The 27,508-nt window shown below is 28.6% G+C and overlaps 1 protein-coding gene across 1 annotated transcript in view; it reads right to left on the minus strand.

Annotated features, from left to right (window-relative positions):
- Nucleotides 1–10,416: 10,416 nt before the first annotated feature.
- LOC105208519 (semaphorin-1A) overlaps nt 10,417–27,508 on the minus strand; it is a 386,218-nt gene continuing 369,126 nt past the window's right edge. Inside the window, 3 exon segments of the mRNA XM_054226324.1 lie at nt 10,417–11,657; nt 14,806–14,875; nt 25,603–25,656. Of these exon segments, the coding sequence (XP_054082299.1) occupies nt 10,627–11,657; nt 14,806–14,875; nt 25,603–25,656 (1,155 nt within the window). The 3' untranslated portion in view covers nt 10,417–10,626.

Below are 27,508 nucleotides of genomic sequence, written 5' to 3' on the forward strand. Positions count from 1 at the left end.
CTAAATGCCTTTAATGTAATTTTTGTTTATTTTGTAATTTCTAAATTTTTCCCCTTAATTGTATGTATGTATTAATAATATTAACTGGCGCTCTCCTTACAATTTTTACAAAACTATGTTGCTTCATGCATTTGTGCGCCATAAACGCTCTAAAATGCCATAATAATGCTCAACAGTGTATGTGTGTTAGTGTGTGTGTGTGTGTGTGCTGTGCGAAGTCTCACTAGAATTGGTATATAAAATATGTATTTTTTTTATAAAACTTACAATCTGCATGTGTGTGTGTGTGTGTGTTTTAGTATGTGTTGTGTTTTTGTTGTTGCCTGTGTGTCATATAAAATTTGTTTGTGTGTCAACACAAATTTTGTAATTGTTGCCTAATCACGCTCATGTTTTTTCACGCATTTACACATGTAAGTATGTATGTATGTAGTAATTTGTATAAATTTTTTCGGTTTAAAATTTTTGTTTATTACAAATAGTAAAGTATTTATTTGTGATCACTTTTATGTTTTACTATGCTGCTATAGTTTAGCGTCTTTTTTCGATTTTATACAATACTGCTGCATTTTGATTCATTATACTCGTTTTTGGTAAAAGCATAATTCGAAAAAATTAAAAAAAAAATAAAAAAAAATTAAAACAAATTTCAAAAATTAATTTTTAACCTCCAAAGTGTATCTAGCGATATTTGAAGTAGCTATGAAAGACATTATTTTTAGAAAGTTTTAAAAAAATATTATATACAGTGTAAAGGTAGGCCTTTTTCGTTGTAGGGATTTTGAAAGAAAAAAAAAATTAAATTATTAGTACGGTTAAAAAATTAATTAATGTTATAAATTGAGTTTTTTTTTTAATATTATCTCCAATAATAAAAAATAACGAATTATTTTAATCTATCAAGAATATATCAAGAGAAACCAATATTAGAGTTCATGCGCCTAAAGGTATGCTACATTTTGTAATGTACTCAAAATTAACAATTTGAGTTGAAAATTATATACTACAATGCAATTGAATCACTTCACTATGCTGGACTGTGTTTTTTCATTTTAATTTTTTCATTCACCAGGCTTTTATTCACCAAATATTGCATCCTAATCCAACACCAATAGGTTGAAATTAAGGCTGCAAAACATAATGCATCATTATCGTACGGTTTGATGCTGTTTGGTTGCGGTTTGGTACTTGGTAGGTGATTTTTATACAAACAAATTTTTCCATTACCTTAGATTTCTCATCTATTGAAATTTTACCCCGAAAAGCAAAGCCCTTCTTGAACATTATTTAGAATCTTGTGCTTTCAGTAGAGTAGTTGTCATTGTTTCTTCATATCAGTTGAATATAGATTTCTAGTCAATATTGCATATCTCATACCCATCATCAATTACTCTGATTACTCGGACAAAACACTAGGGTAATAGACCCTCACTGGTTTCTATAAGTCCTTTACTGAAGCCTAATGAAGAGCTTTTATAATGTTGTATACGATAAAAATCTGTTAAGTACCCCATCCACAGTCTAATTTTTTCGACGAACTTCTTGCGATCCATTGTCGAATATGTTCGCCTGAACACAGCAAATTTATGTTTTCTCGAACAAAACGTCGAATTCAAAATTTGAATACGAACACTGCCACCAGCGTTTAACATTTTGTAAAAATGAAAATTTCGACTGTGAATGGATTGCTTTATTCATCACAAAGTGTTTATAATACTACTATAGCACAGTGGTTCCGCCATAGGCCAAAAATCAAAAAATCCACCTCACGATTTTTTGTCAAAATGTACACAAATGTCTTCTAAATTGTCCAAACTTCCTATTTGCAAACCGGGTTTTCCTGAAAATCTAACGGTACTTTCTAAAAATAGAGTTAAATGCATGAATACCTGTATTTTTTTAAAGCACATCAGGGAGCTATAGGACCTAATGGTCCGATGGGGCCAATTTTTTTAATATATATTTAAAATATTTTTCTAGATTTTTGGTGAAAATTTCATAGCGATATCTCAACGGGAAGTATTTATGACCGCGCCTTCATACAAGCCGAACCACTGTACATAGTATCATTAGTTTAGCCTTGATAGCTTGTCGACGGGATCTTCATAGGTTTTACTTGGAAATAGTTTGTAAAAGAGAGAGTATATTGAATGAGAACAAAGTTTTCTGTCCTAAACAAGTATATAGAAGGTATCTACAATAAATATCTCTTACCAATTCTATATTCAATATTCTTTGGCTACTTGAACTCTACTAGTTTGCATTAAAATGGTGGAAAAAAAGTTTCTCGAATGGTAAAAGATTAACAATCGACTGTTAACTTTACAGCAAATAGAAGAAAAAGCTTATACAATCATAAATAGTATAGAAATCAATAAAAATTTTCAAAAAAACATTATTTTTAACCGTACATTATGCAAAAAATATATATAAAAGACATCTTCGATTCGCCATCTTACTGCTTACTATTGGAGCTTGCTTACACTCTCTGCCTACTTCTGAAATAATGTTCGTGTCAGCAGAACAACAAAATGAAGTTTAATTCCATAGAATATAATATGTAGAGCCCTCATACCGTATATAGTTATACCAGTTGCTACTTCGATTCGCTGCTATTACTCGCCATATTGCTGTGCAATTTTATTAGACTGTAAGTCTTTTGATACTCTCGCATCAAAGTTGCTAAGGGTGTATTTTAGTTTTGTTATTTTTTTGCGATTCACTGCTTTTTCAACTGGCATAACCGTTTGATTTTCCTTCTCTATTTCATATGTAACTGTCTATGTGAGTTATACCAGTTGTTTGTTCGATTCGTTACTATTACACTCCATATTGCTGTGCTATTTATATTTGATTATGCCAGTTTATATGATTTTTTTCACTTTTTTGGACTTCTAACTTTTCTAACTGTTTGGTATTTATTTTCTATTTCATACATATAAGGTATAACTGCCTATGTGAGTTATACCAGTTTTAATGTTAGATTCGCTACGAGCAGTTTGGCGAATCGAAGACTGTGAGTAAATTATATAAAATAATAATTATATAAATTAATAATAAATAAATTTATATAAATGTAAATAATAATAATATTTTTATAATTATTTGTTAGCCACTCTCTGCATACAAATTATCTACCAAAAAGCAAATTTTTTCTTTCTAACTTGGTTTACGCGCTTTACTTAATTATTTTTCGGTAATATTATTAATATTAATGCTTGTGTTACTATAATTAATTTGAAAATTATATATTTACACAGTTTCATCACAATGCACCGCCTACTAAAACACGCGCATATATATATTTTATATAATTAATTTTTTTTTCATTAACGCTAAAGTGTTTGCTCTCTTTTTAATTTTTTTTGTTTGTTACTAGAATTGTAAGTATGTATAATTTTATAATTTGAATTGCTTTACAATGGTCCCAACCATGCTATGCTACAAAAGTACTGTACATGAACGCTTTTTACTCTTCACTAATTATGTTAAGCATGTGTTAATTTTCGTTTGCTTTTATATTGTATATAATTTGTTTTTGTTGTTTATTATTATTATTTTTAATTAATTTTTCATCAACTCTTGCCCACTGTCGCACGTCTTTGTGTTTTTTGCATTCATAAACTACATATATACGCGTATGTATAATCAGCAAATTTTTAACTTTTCTACTTAAATCTGTAGAGTACCATTTTTGGAAATTGAGTATTACGTTTCATAATTATATATATACTTCTAAATATATATGTATTTGAGATGTACATATGTATGTGTATATGCATCTAAAGTTGCATGCAACGCTTTTCATTATACAAATTAATATGCTTTGCTATATAGTAAATTCCCTTCAATACATACATACAGTACAGTACAGTACAGTACAGTGAGTTTGTATATATATATATACAAAAAGAACAACAAAAAATAATTCTTTGACGCTTGTTTTGTGTGTTAGGTGTACAGTACATAGTATATACATATGTATACGCATGTGACGGCTACCATTTACAGCCAATTATTGGAAAGAAGTAGAAAAAAAAATTAAAATTTTATTTTCCCTTTTTAATGTTTTCGAAATTTTCGAAATTTACAATATTTCAATATTTTTTCATTTCTCACTTACTTTTGCGTTCTTATTTATGCTTTAAACTACTTTTACTCAGCTCTAACTACTATATTGAAGCATTTTTTTGTTTTTCTTTTTGTTTCTGTTTTTTTCTCATTTTTCTCTATTTATAAATTAATAATTTAATTTTTAATTATCCATTACTTATCACTTTAATCATACTAATTTAGTATATATGTATATATATATGTATGTATATCATCAGCATTAATGCGTTAATTCATCATCAGTTTGCGTGTATAAGTATGTATATGTAGGTATGTATGTACTATGTATATATAAGTAAGTAAGTAAGTAAGTAAGTAAGTAAGTTGTATGCGCATATGTATGTATATGGCAACGCACAAAAACGCTCGAAATTAAATAATCGCAATAATTCAATAGGTAGTTATAGTTCTTCTTCTTCTTTATCTTCTTCTTCTTTATCTTCTTCTTCTTTATCTTCTTCCTCTTACTCCTCCACTTCTTCTGTTTGCTTATCATTTTGGTTTTGTCTAATGTATTGTTTTGTAATAAGAAAATGCTAGTTCGCATGGCTCGTAATTGTTTGTTGTTGTTGTTTTGTTGATCTCACTTGCAATTGCATAAAGTTCAAAGTTGCTTCTAAAAAGTAATGATTTGTTGCTTCCATTGCTATGTATGCTATTTATTTATATGCTATTTACGCTAATTTATTTATTTAATATAATTTAATTTAATTTAATGCATTCTCAAGTTACTTTTTATTTGAAATTTGTGGATTTAGACAGGCATACATACATACAGTTGTGTGTTTATTTTTTGTTGGAAAATATTTTTCTATTATTTATTGTGTATGCTATTTTACTGTTGTGCTGTTATATTGCGGGTTTTTGTTGTTGAATTTTTTTTTTGTTGGTTTGTTTTTGCGGTATTCCCAATAAATATAAATTACTGAGTATACAAATAAATTTTTTAAAAATATAAAATGATTTTAAAAAATTTAAAATATTATAAAAAAAATTGAAATAACATAAAAAAATATAATAAATATAGAAAAAAATAAAAATACATTTGCAATAAAAATAAAATATTTCGAATCTAAAAATGCTATAAAAAGTGAAAAATAATAAAAGATGAAATAAAAATAAATAAAAAATAATATAGGGTATATAAAACATATTTAAACAAAAAAAAATATAAAATACAAGTAAGAAAGGGCTAAGTTCGGTTGTGACCGAACATTTTATACTCTCGCAATTTATTCGTTTAATATTATTAATATTATATAATACACAATTTGACCCACATATATGGAATAAAGTCCATTGAAAATTGGAAACCCTAATATTAGGTTAAATGCACCGAGGTCCTCATGTATGATATATAGGGGCCTTGAAAACCTATGGTCCTATTTCGGCGATTTTTAGAAAGGCCACCTCTTCTGCACCTTCTTTATAATAAAATCTAAGGTTTCTGTTGGGTTTCCTTACTGAATTTAAAGCATTTTTAGTAGTTTTGAACATAACCTTTGTATGGGAGTGGGTGGGCGTGGTTATAAACCGATTTCCTCCATTTTTGGACTGTATAAGGTAGTACCTAAAAGAAACGACTAGAAAGTTTCCTTGATACAGCTTTAGTAGTTTGCGAGATATGTGCAAAAATTTAGTAGGGGGCAGACCCATGCCCGCTTCCCCAAAAAAATTACATCCACATAAATCCCTTCATATTTATAGCTTAGTTATGGCACTTTATGTGTTTCGGTTTTCGACATTTTGTGGGCGTGGCAGTGGTCCGATTACGCCCATTTTCGAACTTAACCTTCTTATGGTGCCAAAAAATACGTCTTCCAATCAATTTCATCAAGATATCTCAATTTTTACTCAAGTTACAGCTTTCACGAACGGACGGACAGACAGACATCCGGATTTGAACTTTTCTCGTCACCCTGGTCATTTTGATATATATAACCCTATATCTAACTCGTTTAGTTTTAGGACTTACAACTAACCGTTATGTGGACAAAACTATAATACTCTCGTAGCAACTTTGTTGCGAGAGTATAATAATATCAAAATGTTAATAATAAACCATAAAATTGTTAAAGTAGTGTTAAAAAAGTGAAAAAATTTAGAAAAAGAAATTAAAAATATTTCAAATCAAACTGAGGTATTTACCTAAATTACATATTATTACAAAAAAATACTACAAAGACATAATATATATTTAAAAAAAAAAAATTAAAATAGTCAAAAAAATACACAAAGTTAATAAAAATATTTACAATGTCATAAAAAATATATTAAATAAATATTCAAAATATTAAATTTAAATAATAAAAAATAAAAAAAATTATAAAAATTAAATGTAATAGAAATCAATATATAAAATTATTTTAAAAATAAAAAAAAAATATTTAGTCATTTCATAATATTTATTCAATTCTTCCTCATCAAATAGAAATTTTTCTCATACAAAAAATAAATAAATAAAAGATAATAACTTTAAAAAATTAAATAAATAAGTGGAAGTATTATAAATTTCTTTACAAAAATATCAAAACTATGACTAACTATATATGTGACCTGGTCTACGAAAAGGGATGGATTTGGATTCTATCACGTGAAAAAGCATCTCATCTTTCATCCGAATCAACTAAAAAGTGAAAATTGATTTTTTGACATCTAAGCCCCCTTTCCGTAGACCAGGTCACATATAACTAACTATTAACGAAACAAATATTGAAAAAAAAAATACAAAATCCTGAGCTTCTTGGTGGCAACAGTTTGTCAGTGAATTTGAAAGCAATAATTAGCTGTCAACTGTGATATGTACATAAATCGTTATATACGTAGGTATATGTATATACATTTCTACATATAATAAGTAAAAAACAATATTTCGAAATTCTATGCGTTGTAATATGTTATTGGCAGTGCTCGTGTACAGCCCGTAGGCGTTGTTGCATACAATTATGCGTATCAGCTTATGTAATTCGTATGGTAGAACAGTTTCGCGGCGCAAAAGACATTTAAATAAAAATAAAAAAAAAAAATAATATTAAAAAAATTAAAAAATTAAGGAAAATATAAAATATAAATAAATAACATAATAATAATAAGAATAACATAGTTGATCTGTATAAGTTATGCACCTTTTCGTACAATTGTATGATAAAAAGGCTTAAGTAGGGTTAAGCGAGTAATAATATATTTCTTACTAAGCTAAATCACTCAAATTCAAATTCCTCACATATATGAGATATGGGTAAACATCTTAAAACCTTGGTGCAAGTATTGGAACTCTGATTGATATAATTAGCAATGGTTATTCTATATAGAAGTTGGTCCAAAACCACAAAAACAAAAAAAAATATTCCGAAATTTTCCACGATTACTGCTCTCAATCGAAAGACTCCGTTGGTAACAGATATGAGTATATTGGAATTAAAATACTTCATTTTCATATTAAGAGATTCAAAATTTAAAAATCTCAAAAGTGGCGCGGTAGTCGAGGGCATCTTAAATTTAGTTTAGTGCTTCATATTGCTTCATTTTTGGATTATACATGCACGAAATATTTAATGTTGATGTAATAACGTCGCAAAGTAAATTTTCCATTTTTCTATCTCATGAGATTGTTTTTCATCCTCACATAACTCAAAAAATAATAAAATAAAAAATAGTTTTTTTTTTGGCATTTGTATCAGTACTATTTTATTCGGTGTACATTTCTTCGTTTTTTTTTATTTTTTGGTATACTTAACTTCATTCGTATTACTTAAATCATAAGCTCATTATAATAAAATAATAAATTGCACTAGTTTACAAATAAAAAAATTATTTAAAAAAAATATATATATATAATAAGCGTGTAAGCGATGCTCGCGTATAACATAATACCAAATAATAAAATCATAAACTTTTATTTTAAATGATTTTACATTCGAAATCTTCGAAATTGAAAAATCACTTTAAAAACTATGATTACATATATCAAAAACACAAAAAAAAAATCGTTGTAAACTAGCGTTAAACCATATATCAATTTCTTAATTAAAAACGAAAAATGCTTATATTAAAATAAATTTACAAAAGTTGGTAAAAAAAATTATTATTAGCATTAACTAAAAGCTTATTCAAAGAAACATGTAATGCGCCTAAAAGCAGACTAAAATACAAAATAACAGCATTTGAACTTATATACACCCATAATTATATTAAAAATAATCTTATTAAATTTATTATTTGAAAATAAAATTTATTAAAATTATAAATTTGAAAATTTTTATTATTTTATTTTCCTCGTTTTATTTCTAAAAAATTATGTTTTATTTATTTCTAATGAATTTGAGTGCTCTTAAACTTATATTTTTGAAAGCAAAAAAAAATTAACTGAAATCGAAATATTTAAATAATTTTTAATACTTATTTAATTAATCAATCAATAATAGAGGATGGTGCTTTTTTAAATTAAAAAAAAAAACTTAGAAAAATTATATACTTTTATATTTTCATAATAATGGCAGCAATCAAAAACTTTTATTAATTTTTTTTAATAATTTTTTATCATTTTGTACAGAAAATATCATTATTTTTCGAATGCGAATAGAAAAAAAAATGATCGATATATAATTTATTTGCTCAAAATACTGGCGCGTCTATTATTTTTACATCTTTTATGGCAATAATTTTATAGAAAAGCTTTAAAATTCATCTCGCAAATACCGTAATATTTTGTACAAATTTTTTTCACTCAAAAACTAGATTTTATAGTTTTCGGAATCAACTTCGAAACTTGGAATTTTCAATTTTAGCGGTTTTTATTGTAAGCTTACATCATTTTTCAGTACTTCAAATCATTCTAAATACATAAGCGCAACTTTGATTGAATTTAAGGTCAACGAAATTATTTTGAAGTCATTATATTAGTCATTATGGCCATATTTATAGCAAATATTATAGCACATATTTGAAAATTTGGCATGGAAATACCGAAATTGTTTCAGAAAAAAACAAAAAGAAAGTTGTAATTGTTTTCGGAATCGATTCCGAAATTTCGGGATTTTCAATTTTAGCGGGTTTTATTAATGCTTACACCGTTTTCAGTAATTTAGATATTTCAATTCCATGAGCGCGGCTTTGAATTGAGTTTCAGATGAACGAAATTATTTTGAAGTCATTATGGCCATATTTATAGCAAATATTATAGCACATATTTGAAAATTTGGCATGGAAATACCGAAATTGTTTCAGAAAAAAACAAAAAGAAAGTTGTAATTGTTTTCGGAATCGATTCCGAAATTTCGGGATTTTCAATTTTAGCAGTTTTTATCAATAACTTGCCGTACCTTTCAGTCTGAAGCATATTAAGTCGCGGTTTATGAACAAATTCGAGTTAAATTTTATTAAAAATGTTTTCACAAAAAAAAAAATATCATAGCTATGTAACTAAAGAAGAGTTTCGAACGGTGTATGTTGAAGCGCCTCATTATTTTGTTAAGAATTTCATCTGCGTTTTGTAAAATTTTTTAAATATATATTTGTGTAAATGAGAAAGCCAAATTATTTTCTATATTTATTGTATATATTATTAAACCAAATAATTTCCTAACATCGATTTACATAATTATATATATTTTATAAAACTAAAATTAATAACTAAAAACAACAAATAATAATTTACCCTAACCACTCACAACCGTTATAGGGCGAAATGTATGATTCGAATATTGGAAATTCGAATACGAATTCGAAATTTACAACTAAAATTGCTTATCTGAGTAATACTAAAGGTTGATAGGATTATCTTTTATACTTATATACATATACAGTGGGTTAAACTTTACAAAAAAAAAATTATTAAAATTATTATTTTTTTTTTTAATTTATAAAATACTTGTGGGGACATATTTGGAACACCGCATAGTTTTGTATGGCAACTGTGTGGTTATGCTTGACTTTTGTGTAACTCAAAATGTGTAACTCTATAAGTATGTATGTATGTATGCGCACAGGCATATAATGCAACTTGTCTTTTTATTCGTTTTTTTTATTATTTATTATTACTTAAATTTCTCAAAAAATCTTTACTTTGCTTAAGGCAAAGTCTAATGCAGCTACGATTTCTAAGTGTTTAAACGTTTGCGTTATTTGTTGCCTCTCGCTCTTATTTATTACTGTTATTGTTAGCTAAATACGCGCACTTAATTAATACTACTATGTACTTTGCTGCTGCTTATGCTTCTGCTTCTGCTTCTTCTTTTTTATAGTATGTATGTATGTATGCAATCATAATTTATGAATATACTATATATGTATGTATGCATGTAGTTTACTATTATTAGATGCTTTGCTTTGTAATTGTATGTATGTATTTCGAATGGAAAAAGTATGTGTGCATGTATGTCTACGATTAAGCCAAGTAAAGAAACGCAGTAGGTGTACATTGTATGAGATGTCTTCTTCTTCCACTTCCACTTCCAACTGCAAGCCAAGCGCGCTTAGAAGCAGCAAATGCACCTGCCACTCAACCGCAATCGCTCAATAGATATCATTCTCATCCCAATCCACCGACTGCAACACCAACTTGTCCAACTCCTTCGAATCGCCCGAACTGCTATTGCGCCGTCGCCGCTTGCGATGCAACTGCGTCCATTTCTTGTTGAGTTGCGCCATTTGTGGCGCCGCAAACATAGCCGCTGCGGCGGCGCTCAACTTCGTTGGCGTGATGGCGCTCGCGAAGCTACTGCTGCTGGGCGTTAACGTTGCGGGCGTGTTGATGTTGAAGATCTCGCGATTCTGAAAGAGTTTCTTGCGTGTGGGTGGCGGTGGCGCTGTGGCGGCTCGGCGCGTACGTGTTGCATGGAGCGGCGGCAGTGGTGGCACATGCGTACGCGCATACTGTTGCAACGGTGTATCGACATATGGTGGTGGCGGTGTTATCATCGCCAGCGAAGAGTCATCCAACTCCAGCTCGTCATCGTCGTAGTCGTTGGAGTCGTCTTCAGAGAGATCGAAGGTGAAATTCGGATAGGAATGTGGTAGATATTCGCTGCAATTGTTGTAGTGGTCGTCATCGTCGTTGGCGTGCAATCCGCGTGCGGCTGCTGCTGTGGCGCTGCCCTCACATTCGGGTGAGGTTGATATGAAGTGTGCGGTTGGCGATTTCGGTTGTACGGGTGTTGCTGGCACGGATTTGGCGAGTGTTGTGCGCACTTTGCCGCATGAGCTGCGCGTGGCTGTGGTTGTTGCTGCTGCTGCTGTTGTTGTTCTTGCTGTTGCGCCATTAGTTATTGTTGCTGTTGTTGTAGCGTTTACTTGCTGCATAGCTGCTTTGCTTGGATTTACCGCTGCTCCGGCTACTCCTGCTGTTGTTGTTGTTGTTTTAATTAATGGCATCGATTTGGTATTACATATCAATCAATCACGGTAAATGTAACTACAATTCTTGGGGCTCTCTTGCGGACTAGGACTGCTGGAAGGTGGCGCTGGACTAGAACTACTATTTGACATCACCGGCGATGAGCCGGAACTGGAGTGTTGTGCTGGACTATTCGAACGGTGCTGAGTTACTATATATGTGATGAGAGATGTAGAGAAGTAATTAATTTAAAAATTGTATTTTTGTCATTAAATCGTTTTAGAGTTAGCAAACTAGTTAGTAGAAATGGTAGTTCGAGTTACATAACAGCTAACACCTTAGAGACGAGCGAGCGGTTTTTTTTTACAGTTAAATGCGGTGTGGGAATTATGTTAAATACGGGATATTTTTACTGCGCATACATATGAAATGTTGTTCGACTTGGGAGTATTTAAAAGCGTTTTGCAAATTTGACTTCGTGTAAAAATTAGTTTTTGCTATTAGATTTTTATATCTCTCCATTTTAATTTCGAAATTACTGACTAATATTTCAATTTCACAATTTAAATTGTTAAAAATAATAAATTTTTAATAAATCCATGATTACATAAACCGATTATAGTGAATAAATCTCAAGTTGTTTTTGTATTTTAGCCCATTCAAAAGAGTTCAGGTTTTAAATCCACATAAATTAAACTCAGAAAATTTGTGAATCTTTTAGCCGTTTAAATTTTTTTTCTTAATTTAGTCAATTAGCAAATTGTCTTATCTAATTTAAATTATTATTAGTTTTCTATTACAATAAAATTGATATTACTAATTCGCTTTTTAATTTATACCCTTATATACAAACATTCATATGTATACTATAGTAAAATACCGCGTGATTTTGGAGTGATAATTTATGTTGTTTAGAAATTATTTATATAACAATTTACTATTTCGATAATTTTCAATTTTTACTTGTAACTCAATTCAATCACATACAAAATCATTAATTTAATTGAATTCAATTTAATTTATTTTCGAAATCGATTAAATTAAACTCCAATTCTAACTCTATTTAATTTAATTATGGCAATTTTCTTAATTGACTTCAATTTATTTCGATCAATTCGATATCTATTCAATTTAGTCACCTTCATTTTTCTTTAATTGTTTATTTATTTTTATTTCACTCACTAAGTCTAGTTCATTTAATTATGGTAATATCCATTGTGTTTATTTCTTACAACACTTCACTTTATCTATATATTTTGCTTTATATGATTTATATAAGGTTGGTATTCGGTCTATGTTTACTGCATTTCATCATATTTCAAATTAGTGCTATTTAATAATTTACATAGCTATTGTTATATTTAGTTTTATTAATTAGATTTGATTTGTTTATAAATTAATTTAATTCAATTCAATTGCAGTTATTTTGATTTCCTGAAATTAAACTCAAAACAACAAAAAAAACAATTTAGTTAATTTAGTTCGATTTATACTCAATTTCCTTTAATTTTATTTTAAATTTAATTTAATTTTAAACAACAAAGCTCAGTTTTAATACATTCTGTTGAAATTAATTTTATTATTAACTTGAGCTCAATTAAATTTTATGACATCATTTCGGTATTGTCATTTAAATTTAAGTGGAGTAGTAAAGTCAATTATTTTAAGTCCGATTTTTATATATTTAACATATATGCTGCTGATTCCATTTCAAATTATTATTATTTTTATTGAACGAATAATCAATTTCAATTATATATTTAATTGTTTCAATTATAATCGGAGGTTTTCTAATATTATGTTGTATATTTTATTTTAATATTCATTATTATTATTTTGATTTGTTATTTTTTTGTTCATTTCAATTACATGCCCGCTCAATTATTTACTCATGCTACAGTTTAATTATTTAATTTAGAGCTTATTCGGTTAAAGTTAATATAATAACGTATGTTGATCATATTTTTTTTAACCGATTCAATTTAATTTACTCAAATATTTTCATTGAATTAATTATAGTTATTATAATTTAGTTCAATTTATGTGTTTAGTTTAAGTTGAATATTTAATTAATTATTATTATTAAAATTATATTTATTGAGCCACAAAATTTTCAAATTGTGACCTAATTAAATCAATTAAAGCAAAAAAGCTCTAGTCTCTCCAAAACAGCTGAAGCCATTAAAATTGGTAATTTTTGTTTCGCCTTACGAACAGTAAAAGAATAAATTTCATGATTCTTCCATTCAATTAAAATTAAATAATATTTTAAGTTTTATTTAATTTTATTAAATTGAGTTGAACTCAGTTAAATTGAATAGTTTTTATATTGATTACTGATTAATTTTGATTCATAATTTTCATTGAATCTATTTTGATTCAATTGTGTTCATTTCAATTATTTTTTTCATTACAATTCCATTTTCTTTCCTTTCCCATAAAATTATCACTCCCTCTATCACATGTATATCATTTACAATAACACAATTAGTTAGGGCTTACAGGGCTTACACGACAAGTAGGCATGTTGCAACAAGCACTACTTCATAAATTAGCATAAGACTCATTTCATATTTAATAGTTGATATGCATATCTAATGGTAAAACAATTAAAATAATAATTTCATGCTCGCTGCAACATGCAACATGGAGTACAGAGGTAAGGCGTGGGGAAACTACTTTACTAATTAATTCATATAATCTCACAGCATTTCATAGACGACAAGCGAAATTTTTTTAAATTATTTTTTTATTTTTGGAAAGGATCTTTACTAGCTAGCACATCATGAGAAAATGGCAAATGAAAAAAGTACGAATGAGCAAACGGAAATGATTGAAAAATGCTACAAAGTAATTAAAGAAGTAATGTGTATTTTGTGTGGTGGTGTAGGTGTGTGATTTTAGTGAAATTTGTTGTAATTAGAATACAGTTTGCGATGAAGATGATAGTTATGTATTTTATATATAGTAATAAATCAAGTGAAAGTTAAAATGCTACACTTCTATATAAATTCGTGTGTATTTTTGTAATGATTACTAGTAATTACATATATAACTAGTGATTATGCAATTAAATCTGGCAAAACGTGTGAATAAGTTTGAAAATTGGTAAAACACTTATTTATTTTTGATTTAATTAATTAATAAGGTAACTTTCTAAAGTTGAATGTTAATTATGATTAAGTGTTTTTTTTAGTATTTATGATTAACACTAAGTACTTAAAGAGTAGAGTATGTAATTAGTTGAGAGTAGTAGTTGCATAGTCGCATTAACGTAATTTAACAATTTTTTTTTTGGTTTACGGTTAAAAGCAACAAGTAGTATATATTGAATTTCTTTAGTGGTTTTGCGCACTTACCAATACCATGACGGGGCGGCTGCCTTCTTAAACGACCAAGACTTCTGTTACGTGTATTTGTGTTTACAGCCTGAGTGAGGGGGGAAAATTTGATTTGAAATTTGAAAAAAAGAAAATAGTTTTCTTTGTATATATTTGACATGTTTAAACTATTTTGTTGTTATGTTTTTGTAAGATTTTTGTTTTTTTTTTCGTTGTTGTGCCGAGTACAATCGTGTGTGCTCGTGTCTGTGTGTGTGTGCTAGGCTGTAGGTGTGAGCGTGTGTTGCTTGCTTTCAATGCAGATTTAATTTAATTTATTAATGCTTTAATTTGTTAACGCAAATGCAAAAAACGTTGAATGAACTATTTTTAGTAATTAGTGCAAACTACTTATGCAATTAACTTGAGTATTGAATGAGTAATCATAAGATTAAAATCTAAATATTAAAATTTCTATTAATTTTTCGTGTACTTAAAACTAAACTTAAATAGTTGTTGCTTTTGGGTGGTTTTTTCACTATTGCAGTTTTGAAGTGAATTGCCTAATGTGTTCCGAAAATATCTATACTTAATTACCCAATTAAGGAAAACAGTAATTGCTTTATACTAAAGTTTTTTTATTATTTATAATCCAATGAGTAGTCACAAATTTATTATTATTTTTTTTATTATTTTATTCGAATTGTTTTCAAATTTGTTAAGAAATTTTCCAAAAATTGGAAATTACCACATGCTATTCTTCATGGAATCATAAGTTTGAGAAATGCATTAGTAAAAAATCATATTTGAATTCAGTTCTGAACCCCAGAGAAATGTAGCTACGAATCCAATGCGTTTATTTCAAAGTTATTTATTTCGAAACAATCGTAAACCTTACCGGTCCCTTTCCTTGCTCATTAGTTTAAAACTTGGACAAGTATTTTTTGATGTTGCCTATTTCATTGCTTTCAATTTAGTGAATATTTTTTTTATTAAATGAAGCAACATTTTTTTCAAAGATCGAATCAATATTTCAAAAAGTGGTACAAAATCCACGAAATCATCTAAGTAAAAATTTAAAATAGACCATGGGCGGCACTAGTGGTAGTAACAAATGACAACACTCCGTCTTCTCTTCATTTTTTGTATTTTACATGCTTAGACGCCGCCTTTACCTCGATCTGTGGCAGCTCGTCGTTTTATATAGGTGAGAATAAAACTAAAACTCTATAGATCTTATTCACTACAACTATTTTAGAATGGTTTAGGAAATGTAAACGTAGGTTCAGTACATGAATATTTCTATCCCTTTTTGCTTCATTTTTATCTCTAAGGAATATAAGGACTGGATTCTCCTAGAAAATTTGTGATACCTTGTCAGACACTGCATGGTTTTTGCATATTTTAAAACGTTTTTTATTTTCGATTTTGAGACTATATATATATATATATTTGGCGTAGGAACCGCTTTAAGCGATTATAGCCGAATCCACCAGAGCGCGCCACTCATTCCTCCTTTTTGCTTTTTGGCGCCAACTGGAAACACCAAGTGAAGCCAGGTCACTTTGCACTTGGTCTTTCCACCGGAGTGGAGGTCGTCCTCTTCCGCGGCTTCCTCCAGCGGGTACTGCATCGAATACTTTCAGAGCTGGAGTGTTTTCTTCCATCCGTACAACATGACCTAGCCAGCGTAGCCGCTGTCTTTTTATTCGCTGAACTATGTCAATGTCGTCGTATAAATCGTACAGCTCATCGTTCCATCGTCTGCGGTATTCGCCGTTGCCAATGTTTAGAGGACCATAAATCTTGCGCAAAACCTTTCTCTCGAAAACCCCAAGAGTCGTCTCATCGGATGTTGTCATCGTCCACGCTTCAGCGCCATACATCAGGACGGGAATAATGAGCGACTTATAGAGTTTGATTTTGGTTCGTCGAGAGAGGACTTTACTTTTCAATTGCCTACTCAGTCCAAAGTAGCACCTGTTGGCAAGAGTGATTCTGCGTTGGATTTCAAGGCTGACATTGTTGGTGTTGTTAATGCTGGTTCCCAGATAAACGAAATTATCTACAACTTCAAAGTTATGACTGTCAACAGTGACGTGGGAGCCAAGACGCGAGTGCGCTGACTGTTTGTTTGATGACAGGAGATATTTCGTCTTGTCCTCATTCACCACCAGACCCATACGCTTCGCTTCTTTATCTAGTCTGGAAAACGCAGAACAAACGGCGCGGTTGTTGCTTCCGATGATATCAATATCATCGGCATACGCCAGGAGCTGTACACTCTTGTAGAAGATTGTACCCTCTCTATTTAGTTCTGCAGCTCGTATTATTTTTTCCAGCAATAGATTGAAGAAGTCGCACGATAGTGAGTCACCCTGTCTGAAGCCTCGTTTGGTATCGAACGGCTCGGAGAGGTCCTTCCCGATCCTGACGGAGCTTTTGGTGTTGCTCAACGTCAGCTTACATAGCCGTATTAGTTTTGCAGGGATACCAAATTCAGACATCGCGGCATAAAGGCAGCTCCTTTTCGTGCTATCGAAGGCAGCTTTAAAATCGATAAAAAGATGGTGGGTATCGATTCTTCTCTCTCGGGTCTTTGGGTCTTTGAGACTATAGATGACAATATTTTTCGATTTCGATCGATGTCTAACTGAGTTACGTTTTTGAGTTGATCTATCCTTTTTGTGTACAATGACTTTATAATTCTTCTACAAATTGTAGAGTCGCCTTGTTTGGAATCGCCGCGGTTTTAGATCGTTTTCGTTTAATAGATTTTAGTGTTTTCAGTTATCGATATTTTAAAATTTTTGGTATCCACTAAGTATTATTCCTTATAGTATCTTTACATATGAAAATAATCTCGTACTAAGCTCGTTCAATAATCTAACCGTTTATATATAGCGAAATGAGATTATTAATTGTCAAATCTGTTGTATTTGTTGTTGTATTACACATCTTTCTCTTGCTGTCGGCCATTTTTGTTTACTTTTTCTTTTGACATAACTCCTCTTCTACGCAAAATTATCGATAAAACTATGAATAACACCAAAAATCTAGTTGTATAAAACGAGATAATTTTATAATCTCGGATTATCAAGAGAGGAATTTTGTATAAGAAATCTCGTTTCTTAATTACAGATTATCGAGTTAAGCTCGTAAATGGAGATAATCTCCTTATATGTAAACTTAGTATTAGATTTGAGATTCTTTAAAACCAACTGCTCTTTCAAATCTTTCATGATGCCTTTTTTGAAACAAAACAATATATTTTTTTAATAATTAACTATTGATAACCACTGTACTGAACTTCTTAATCCGATCTAATGGCATGTATGATTTCCGTAGTGCAACAATTTTTCCCTAAAGGGAATGGCCACTGTTGTTGTTCAAAAAAATTTTAGATACTATTTTTTAATTTTTTAATATGTCAAAAGTTTTTTTTTTTTCAAATATTAACTTCACTTAACGATAGACAACTTCTGTACTGAATAAATGACTGTTGAACTATAGTTTTTTAACTCAACAATAGTGTGTTTTATTTAAATTGTTGAACGAAGCATTCATCAATAACAAAAAAAACCATAACTACTAGTGAAAACACATACATATGCATGTAAATATGCACTAAAATTTAACGGATATAATAGTACTTCATTGGAGGAGTTAGTAGTAGGGAACGGCAGGCAGAGCCAATTCATTGAATTGCATAGAATTTTTGAAATTTTCTTTGTAATTTGCGCTTTTATACAATTTGAAAGTTCAATTTTTCGAAATTAGTTTAGATCGAATTTCCGGATTATATTAGGTTATAGTTGGGCATATGGTGCACGACTACATACATACAAACATATACATTGTGTGTATGCAGATTATAACTTTCAGAATGCACGCACAGTTATTTGCTTACTAATTATATGCATTTGCACTACTGTGAAGTATAGAAATTGTAGTATGTAGGCATATCAATGTATATAACAACAACAACAACAAACAATAATACGAACTAAATACATGTATAATAGTGAACAGTATAGGCGGTACATTGTGTTGCATATGTATTGCAGAGTTGGGCGTTGGGCGGTTGAGTGGGCTGACTGACTAATTCAATTGACCGTTTGGTAAGCGCCACAATGCGTTTGTGTTGGTAAATACATATATTTTGATGTGTGTGTGCGTGTGTTTCATATTTAGAGTATTGCGTAAAGTTTTTTTTAGCATAAAATATTTTGTTTTTGCTTTTGCTACTTTGATTGGCTATTGTTTAGTTTTCTTTGTGTATTTGTTTTTATTGAGTTTGCATAAACTAAATTGCATTCCTCTATTTTTATTAAAGAAATTTTATTTTTGATTTATTTATGAAAGGAAATGTGAGCATTCGTTCGTTAGTGAGCCAAAGAAAATTGCATTAAAAGTGTTGTGGCAATGCAAAAATGTATATGTATATATTACGATTTTATATATATGTTATATGCAAATTGTAGTTGAAATGTATGAAGATGTATGCGACAAAATTTTGTTATGTTGCAAAATATTTTTTTGTTTTCGTTTTTCGTTAATAATAAGTTTGATTTGGCAAAGCAGAAATTTTTAAAATGAGAATATGAATGAAACTGACTATTATGGAAAAGTTATTTTTTTTCAAAAATTTCTTATAGTATTTACATATTGCTTTATTTTTTTTTTTTCAGAAAAAATCTAATTAAACTTGCATGATAAATTGCAGATTATAAATACAATTTATTGTTATATTTATATACTAAGTAACTTAATAATTTTAAATACAAATTTACCCTTCGCGTTGTAAAAGCATTAGGAATTTTCAATTTCTATTTCAAACGATAAAATACAAATTAATAAAAAAATAAATAATAAAATAAAAACATAATAATTAAATATATATGTAAATAAAAAAATGAAAATAAATAAATTCAAAATAAAATTAATAAAAAAATTTATATATATTCTGTCAAATAAATACCTCGAATTTTTTATTTTAAATAAATAAATTAGATACAAGTATTGAACACAGAGTTTGTGTAAAATTTTGTGTTGCAAACGAAATCTCTTGTGCCAAAACGTTGGATATGTTGAAAAAAAAGACGTTGACTTGTTCCTAATCACGCCTCAAACAAATTAAATGACACATAGCAATAAAAATTGACAGTATAGTGGCTGACAGTTGTGCCAAAAATTTGAAAAAATTTTTCGAAAAAAAATTTCGGCGGGAAAATTTAAAATGAGAATTTCCGGGTACTTATTTGACAGAATGTATATACATATATAAAATAAAGAAATTTTTAAAATAAAAATATTAAAAATTTTTTTTTAGTTACTGAAACTAATAAATCTAAATTTGAATAGAGATTAATAAAAATATTTTAAATATTTTTCTTTTAATCTTGTATATGATTTCTATATGCTGTTTTATATTTATGCATTATTTATTTTTTTTATTTTAAAATTTTTTCTTAGACTTTATAACAGTTCAAATTAAAATTATAAAAAAATTCACAAAACATAAAATTTGTATACCTATAATACCTATAGGGATATCCTTAAAAAAATAAAAAAAATTATTTTTTATATTTTATTTAAATATTTATTTTCTCTCATAATTGTTTAATTGATAGCTTAAAAATATTAATTATTGTGCGAAATGTGTTTTTTTAATAGAGACAGTTTTTTTAATTAAGTATTTCTAAATAATTAATTTTATTACTATTATTAAACTAACTAATTTTTCAATACTGAAATGTGTTTAAAGTTTATTTAAATCAATTGACTATTTGAGTAACTGATTGCCGTAGAAAATGTTGCTCATTTGATTTATTTTAAAAATTTAATTTTTAATTTATTTTATTATATATTTGTTAATTTTTTTTATTTATTTCTAAAATTTAATTCCATTTTTTTGGAATGCACTAAATTTTCTTTCAATTATATAATTTTGTGTTGAATCGAATTTTTCCATTTTTAGTGTACTTTTTGATATTTTTTGTGTGTTTGAAGAAAATAATTTGAAAACTTTTCGAAATATTTTTATGTGATATCTTAAAATATTATATATTTAGAAAATTAAATTATAATTAATAAATTAATTAAAATTAAAGTATATCAATCAATTAAAATAATTAAATTAATTAAAACTAAATTAATTAATTAAAATTAATAAATTAATTAATTAAAATTAAATTAATTAATTAAAATTAACAAATAAATTAATTAAATAATAAATAAATGAATTAATTAAATAATAAATAAATAAATTAAATTAAATTAAATTAATTAATTGTTATTTATATTTACAACTATTTTTCGAAATTTTTTTAATTTAAAAATTTAAAAATTTTTTATTTTGAATTTATTTTTAGTTTTTATTTTATATGTAAATAATAAAAAATTTAGTTTTTATAATATAAAAATTTTCAAATTGTTCAGATTTATATTTTTTAAATAATATTTTTATAATTATTTAAAATATATTTTATATATATCTTACATTTTTATAATTTGCAATTTTTTTTTCCTTTTTTATGATATATAAATAATTTATGTAATTTTTAATTATCATATTATTATTATATTAAATTAGTAGTAGTCTATAAAAAATCATATTCGACACTCCGACATCCGAACTTCATATTATAAATATAGTAGTGGTATTTATATTTATATTTATGAAAAAAAAATTATATAATAACAAAAAAGAGAAGTGACAAAATATATTATTTCCAATACACAAAAGAATATCAGTTCAGCTTACAAAGAGAAGGGTAAAATCTGCATTTCGATACTAACATAAGCAATTCTTCAACTTTAAATTCCTACTTATTTCTTTAAAATAATTAATTTTCTTTCCTTTCCTAACACTAAAATTGCATTTGTTCGTACAACACACACCTTAAGAGCAGAGTAGCAAAGTGGTGCTTAAATAAAAGTATTTACCATATTTTGGGTAATTAGTCCCTGACTGGTATCAGCCGCCCCATTCCCGTCTCAAAGGTAAACCTAATGGAGAAAAGGGAAGAAGAGAGAAAAGATAGATAGAATTTTGTTTTGGTTTTGTTTTGGTTTTTGTATGATGTTCTTGTACGGTGTTATTATTTTCGTGTTTTTTTGTCAAATAGAAAATTTATTTGTTTTCGCCAAAAAAAATGCATAGTTATCGATTAGCAGAAAGAGAGTTATAGAGAAAAGTATAGCATTATATGTAGTAGAGTGGTAGAGAGTGAGAGAGCGTAATAACTCAAAAGTGTAATAAATTTCTTATGAAAATTTAACTACAAAGTCGTATATTCAATTTTTATTTAACATACAGCGTATAGTTATAGCAGCCAAATGTTGAGATTTAAGCTGAAAGTCATATGATTGGTGTATTTTTTATTGCAACCACTTAAATATTATGATTATTAAACAGAACTAAACATATGGATGTTTATGAGGTGAATAGTATGGTGGAGCTATGTACAATGTACAAAAGATTATGATTATTTGATAATATGGGCACCCCTTTGCAATGAATGTTATGAGAATATATAGTTACTGAAAATTAAATTACAGATATATAATATATATGAATAATATGTAATGAAAAATACTAAAACCTTAAAATATATTATATATGTACATAGACTAAGTTACTGATTTTCATTTTTGTTATTTATGAAAAGAAATTGATTAAATACTTATCTTACTTTTTAACTGCGAATTAATCTCAATTTTGCAATATTTTTAGTTTTTGTATAATTGTTATGTAACTAATTCACGACTGGTATACTTTAGTTTTTTTGTTAATGTTTCTAAAACTACTCACTTCTGTTTAGCAAGACAAGATATCGAAAAATTTTCAATAATGTTTCCATTAAAGAACATTTTGTGGTTATGTTTCTGAAGAATTATACTTTACAAACATAATAAGATTCAATCTTTTCTGATGTAACCTCCGGAGGTTATCATGAATTTTGGCATATAGAATTTGAGGTTAAGTCATTATAGATTAGAATTAAGTTTAATATATTTTTGTATTTTTCAATTTTAAAATATTTTGAGAGTGAAGATGAAGAGTGAGTTTTAAAGACGGGAGATAATATTTCCTTTTAAAGAAGTTGTACGATTGAAGAAGTTGTACGATTAACTCATCTATAACGATCTATATCTTCGATTAAACATTCGAAGTTCAAGAAATTAAGAAAAACCACCTAACGGATTTCGAAATTAGAAAATTTTGATTTTTTTTTTTTACTTTAAAACTCAATTCTTCAAGTCGGTGGACACGTTAACTCAAAAAGTTATGAAGCGATTTAGCCTATATATGGTGAAAATTTGAAAAAAAAATGAGTTTTTTTAATAAAATTCTGCTAAAAAATCAAATTTCATTATTTTATTTTTTCCTTCGTTCATTAACTAGATTTATCCATGTACTAATAGGAAATATTTTTGGTTTATTGTCTTTAGATGAACCAATTATGAGTTATGCTGTCCACGGCAAGAGCTTTTCTTTTTTGGAAACATCATGGGAGATGGGTTACCACCAACTCAGTGTTTGGAATTTTTAAATACAAATTTCATAAAATACTTTTATTCTTTTCTTTGACAATTCAGCATGTTTAAAGGAAATATATAAAAAAATTAAAAATATGCTTGTTCTTAGCCTATGAAAACCACCTAAACCCTTAATTTAGACTGAATAATTCTCTGATGTATTAGCTATTAGAAATAAAGTCGATCTATTTATAAGATGTATAATGGGCCTAATCATTGAATCCGCAGCGAATTCGATTTCGATACGATAAAGATTTTCGATCGAAAATGTTCATGCAATCATTGATTCCGTAGAGAAACTGTTTTATTACAAAATGAGCACGTAAAACTGTCTTATTGACCTTTATCGACAAATGCGAAAATTTTATAAAGTGTTTGTGCTTTTTGCTTTGTTAAAAAAAAAGAAATAATCAAAACTGACCTTTAACTATTGTGAAATTTCTTCCAAAAAATATTTAATTCGTCTGAGGCTCTTTGAGAATATGCTTTCGCTATTTCGAAGGGGCAAGTTTTTTATCGCTTTTAAACATCTTTAATTTATTTTTGTTAGTCTGTTTTTTTCTCTTGCCTCTAAAATACACATTTAAAATATAATTTAGTACGTCATCAGTAATTCTTTACATAAAAACTTCCAAATGTTTTACTTCTTTTAAATTTCCGCAACTGAGTCTTCAACGAATAGATTTCGAACAAAATTTTTCGATCAAAACGGATTCAATGATTTATCGTAATTAGCGACATCTATTAGCCGCGAAATGTATTTTTTCGAGTCGGTAAGTGAGTTCAATGTGATCGTAAATTTTATTTTCCATACGATTTCAATGATTCCGACGACAAATTTTTCGATCGATTCGACCATTTTTCAATCGAAACGGATTCAATTATTAGACCGATTATTTTCACTAGTTGTTTTGTTCGTAAAGGCAAAAAAACACTTCAATAGAATTTCGGGTTCTTTCGAATTATTATTATGGAAATCAATTATTTTTCACTGTTTGTTATTGGTTTCTTTTACTTTTGCATGAAATGTAAATCATTAGATTCATAGACCTCATCGTCTCTTGATATAAACTTTGGTAAATCGATTTCAAAATCGTTAACGTTATTTTTTTATACATTTTAACCTGACTCTTCATTTCAAATGAATGCATGAGCTTCTAGCAAAGGATTTTTAGTATTGCTCATTAATAAAAGTCTTGGTATTATTTTGAGATAATTATCCTACGATAATGTACCTCTAATATTGTGAAATATTCAATTTCATTGTATTTTCAAACAACAAAAGAAAAGCAGAAGCTTATAAAAATCCTTGATTACCATTACTTTTTATTAGTAAACACTAAAAAGGCATATAAGCTCGTGTTTATGAAGAAATAAGAATATAATTATTGATTTCACAAACTTCATTTGACTTCGCAAAAGCTTCTAATCCTGTTTGTTTAATTAACTATAAAATATTACACAACCTGAATTAAATATTTTCATTTAAATATTTTTCTTACGTGATATATTTACATATTCAGAACTTTATTTTGCAGACATTTCAAGAATATTTACTCATGAGTTATATAAATGTTCGATTAGCAAAATATTTACAATATTTCAACAGCTTAAAACGCATATTTGAAATCGCTCAATACAATATTTTATGCAATTTATTTGCATTTCGATTTGACTTATACACTAGCTAATGTAATTAACTGAAAAATACTACAAATTGTCAGTGTTGAAGCGTGCAGTTAAGATTAGGTTGCATAAGCAAATAAACAGTTATAAGCATAGCACTACTATATACATACAAATACATAGAAATACATAGAACATTGAAAGCATATACTATTTACATTATTTACTTATTGTGTTTGTATTAGACGCTAGTAGCATTTTTGATTTATATACAGTTTAAGCAAACAAAGCAACATTCATAAATCTATTTACATACATACATATATACAATATAACATACATTAGTTGACTACATAGGACAGTTTACGCAGATTTATTTATTTTTTTTTTTTTTGTTTTTTTTTCGAGTTTTAGTATAGCTTTTTAAAGTTCTCTCTAAACATTTGAATAAAAAATACACCAATCATTGACGACTGAGAAAGTGTGGCAAGCGTACGTACAAGTTCACCTACTAAACATACAAATCAATACAAGAAATAATTGAAATTCAATTAATATTATTTTTTTCGCATTTTATTATACCAAAAAAAAAATATATTACCGTGAAACATCGATAGTTAAGTTACATGTATGGCAGCATTACATAAACGTGAATGCACAACTTACCTTCTTGACGCTGCGAGTTGTCGAAAAGCCATCGCCACGACGATAGTTATCACCCTGAGTAGTGGAGAGGAGAGTGGAAAAAATTATTAGAATATGAATTTAAAAGTAAAAGTTAAATTACTGAACTTATATATATGTATAAGTCAGTTTATGAATATTTGTATACTAGGGTGGTCGTAAAAACACTCTAGACATTTTTTTCAAGTCTAATTTGCTTAATTTCTGTATTTAGACGCAGGTTTGCTTTAATGTCATCTTTATAGGTTTACTTATAAGTACTAGGGTGAATCTAAAAATAGCTAAATAGTTATATTTTTGGCAACAATATATACGGATAGCCAAGCTCTCCTGGCATTGTCGTCGCCCATGACTAATTCAATAATTGTCCTAAATTGCAAGAAGGCGCTGAAGTCGCTAGACGACAAGCTCATCCTAGACTTGGTATGGGTTCCCGGCCACAGGAATATTTTCGGCAACGAAAAAGCAGACGAGCTGGCAAAGACAGGGGCTTGTCTGAACGAATCGGAGGCCGAATTAATACCAAGCCCGCTAGGCTCGATCAGAAGAGAGCTCAATTTACAATTTCAACAATTAGCAAATAACAGATGGAAAAATACAACTAAATGCAAAATAACCAAACAGATATGGCCAAAATATGACATGAAGAGAACTAACGACTTATTAAATAAGTCAAGAAACAATATTTTCAGACTAATGGCCTTGTTACGTGTAACGAGTACAGTGGCGAGACAGTATTCTGGCCGAGTATGATACTCGGTCGAGAGAGTTGCGTTGGCGAGTAGAGGTTTACACGTATTTTGTTCATCTGGTTAGACAGTGAAGTTTTTCAAAGTGAAGTTTTTTTTTTTAAACAACATAAAAATCGACCGAGTGACCGAACGCGTGTTCACATGCAACGAGCGAGTCAGTGATTAGCTCAGAAGGGGCAAAAGAGTGAAAAAAAAGAAGCACTCGGCCTAGTAAACAAAATGTGATTCTAGTGACTCTCTCGCCACTATACTCGCCCACTGACTCGGTTCATTACTCGCCTTACTGTTTAAACGAAACGAGCACTCGGCCGAGTCACTGTCTCGCCGCTCTACTCGTTACGTGTAACAAGGCCATAACTGCTACCATTACAGGGCACTGGCCATTTGGAGAACATGCGTCGAAAATGGGTATGCCCTACAATAACATTTGCCGAAGCTGCGAACTAACAGGGAATAAAGAAACAATTTTGCACTTCCTCTGTGAATGCCCAGCCTTATCGCAGATCTGTCACAGAACACTGGGATTCCATCAAGCATGAAACCTCGAATGGATGTCTACAAAAAGCATAATGGATATAAGTTGCTTCATCGAAACCACAAAATGGTTTGAGCGAGAAGCTTAAAGATGACAGCAAATAAAAAAAAAGGTCAACGACTAGTGCATCAAAATGGCACAGATAGTGCTAATTGAGCCCGAACTAAAACAGGGCAGCACTCCTACCTACCTATCTACCTATATTTTTGGAATCCAACTTGTTTTATTTGCGATACCCAAGCATAGAGTGATCTTTTTTTTAATAAAAATGTTGGTCTCTACGAAGAATTCACAAATTTAAATCGGTTTAATTTATCTCATATCTAGCTTAAGTAAACTAAAAATAATTCTAATAAAAAGCGATTTTTTCCTTAATTTCTACAATTTTTTTCTTCTTCGATTTTCTGCCTTAATTTCTTCGCTTTTTATTAGAATTATTTTAATTATTTATTGCAGTTCCTGAATTTTATGAAATCCGGTTGAATATGTTTCCCCCCGACTCGTTTAATGCGCACCCTAATGTCTGCGAATACGGTGGTGGTCATTGAAATCGAACCGTGTGAGTTTATATTTTTTTATTAATATTCAAAATACATTATTT

The sequence above is a fragment of the Zeugodacus cucurbitae genome, chromosome 3, assembly GCF_028554725.1.
Source record: "Zeugodacus cucurbitae isolate PBARC_wt_2022May chromosome 3, idZeuCucr1.2, whole genome shotgun sequence".
NCBI lineage: Eukaryota > Metazoa > Arthropoda > Insecta > Diptera > Tephritidae > Zeugodacus > Zeugodacus cucurbitae.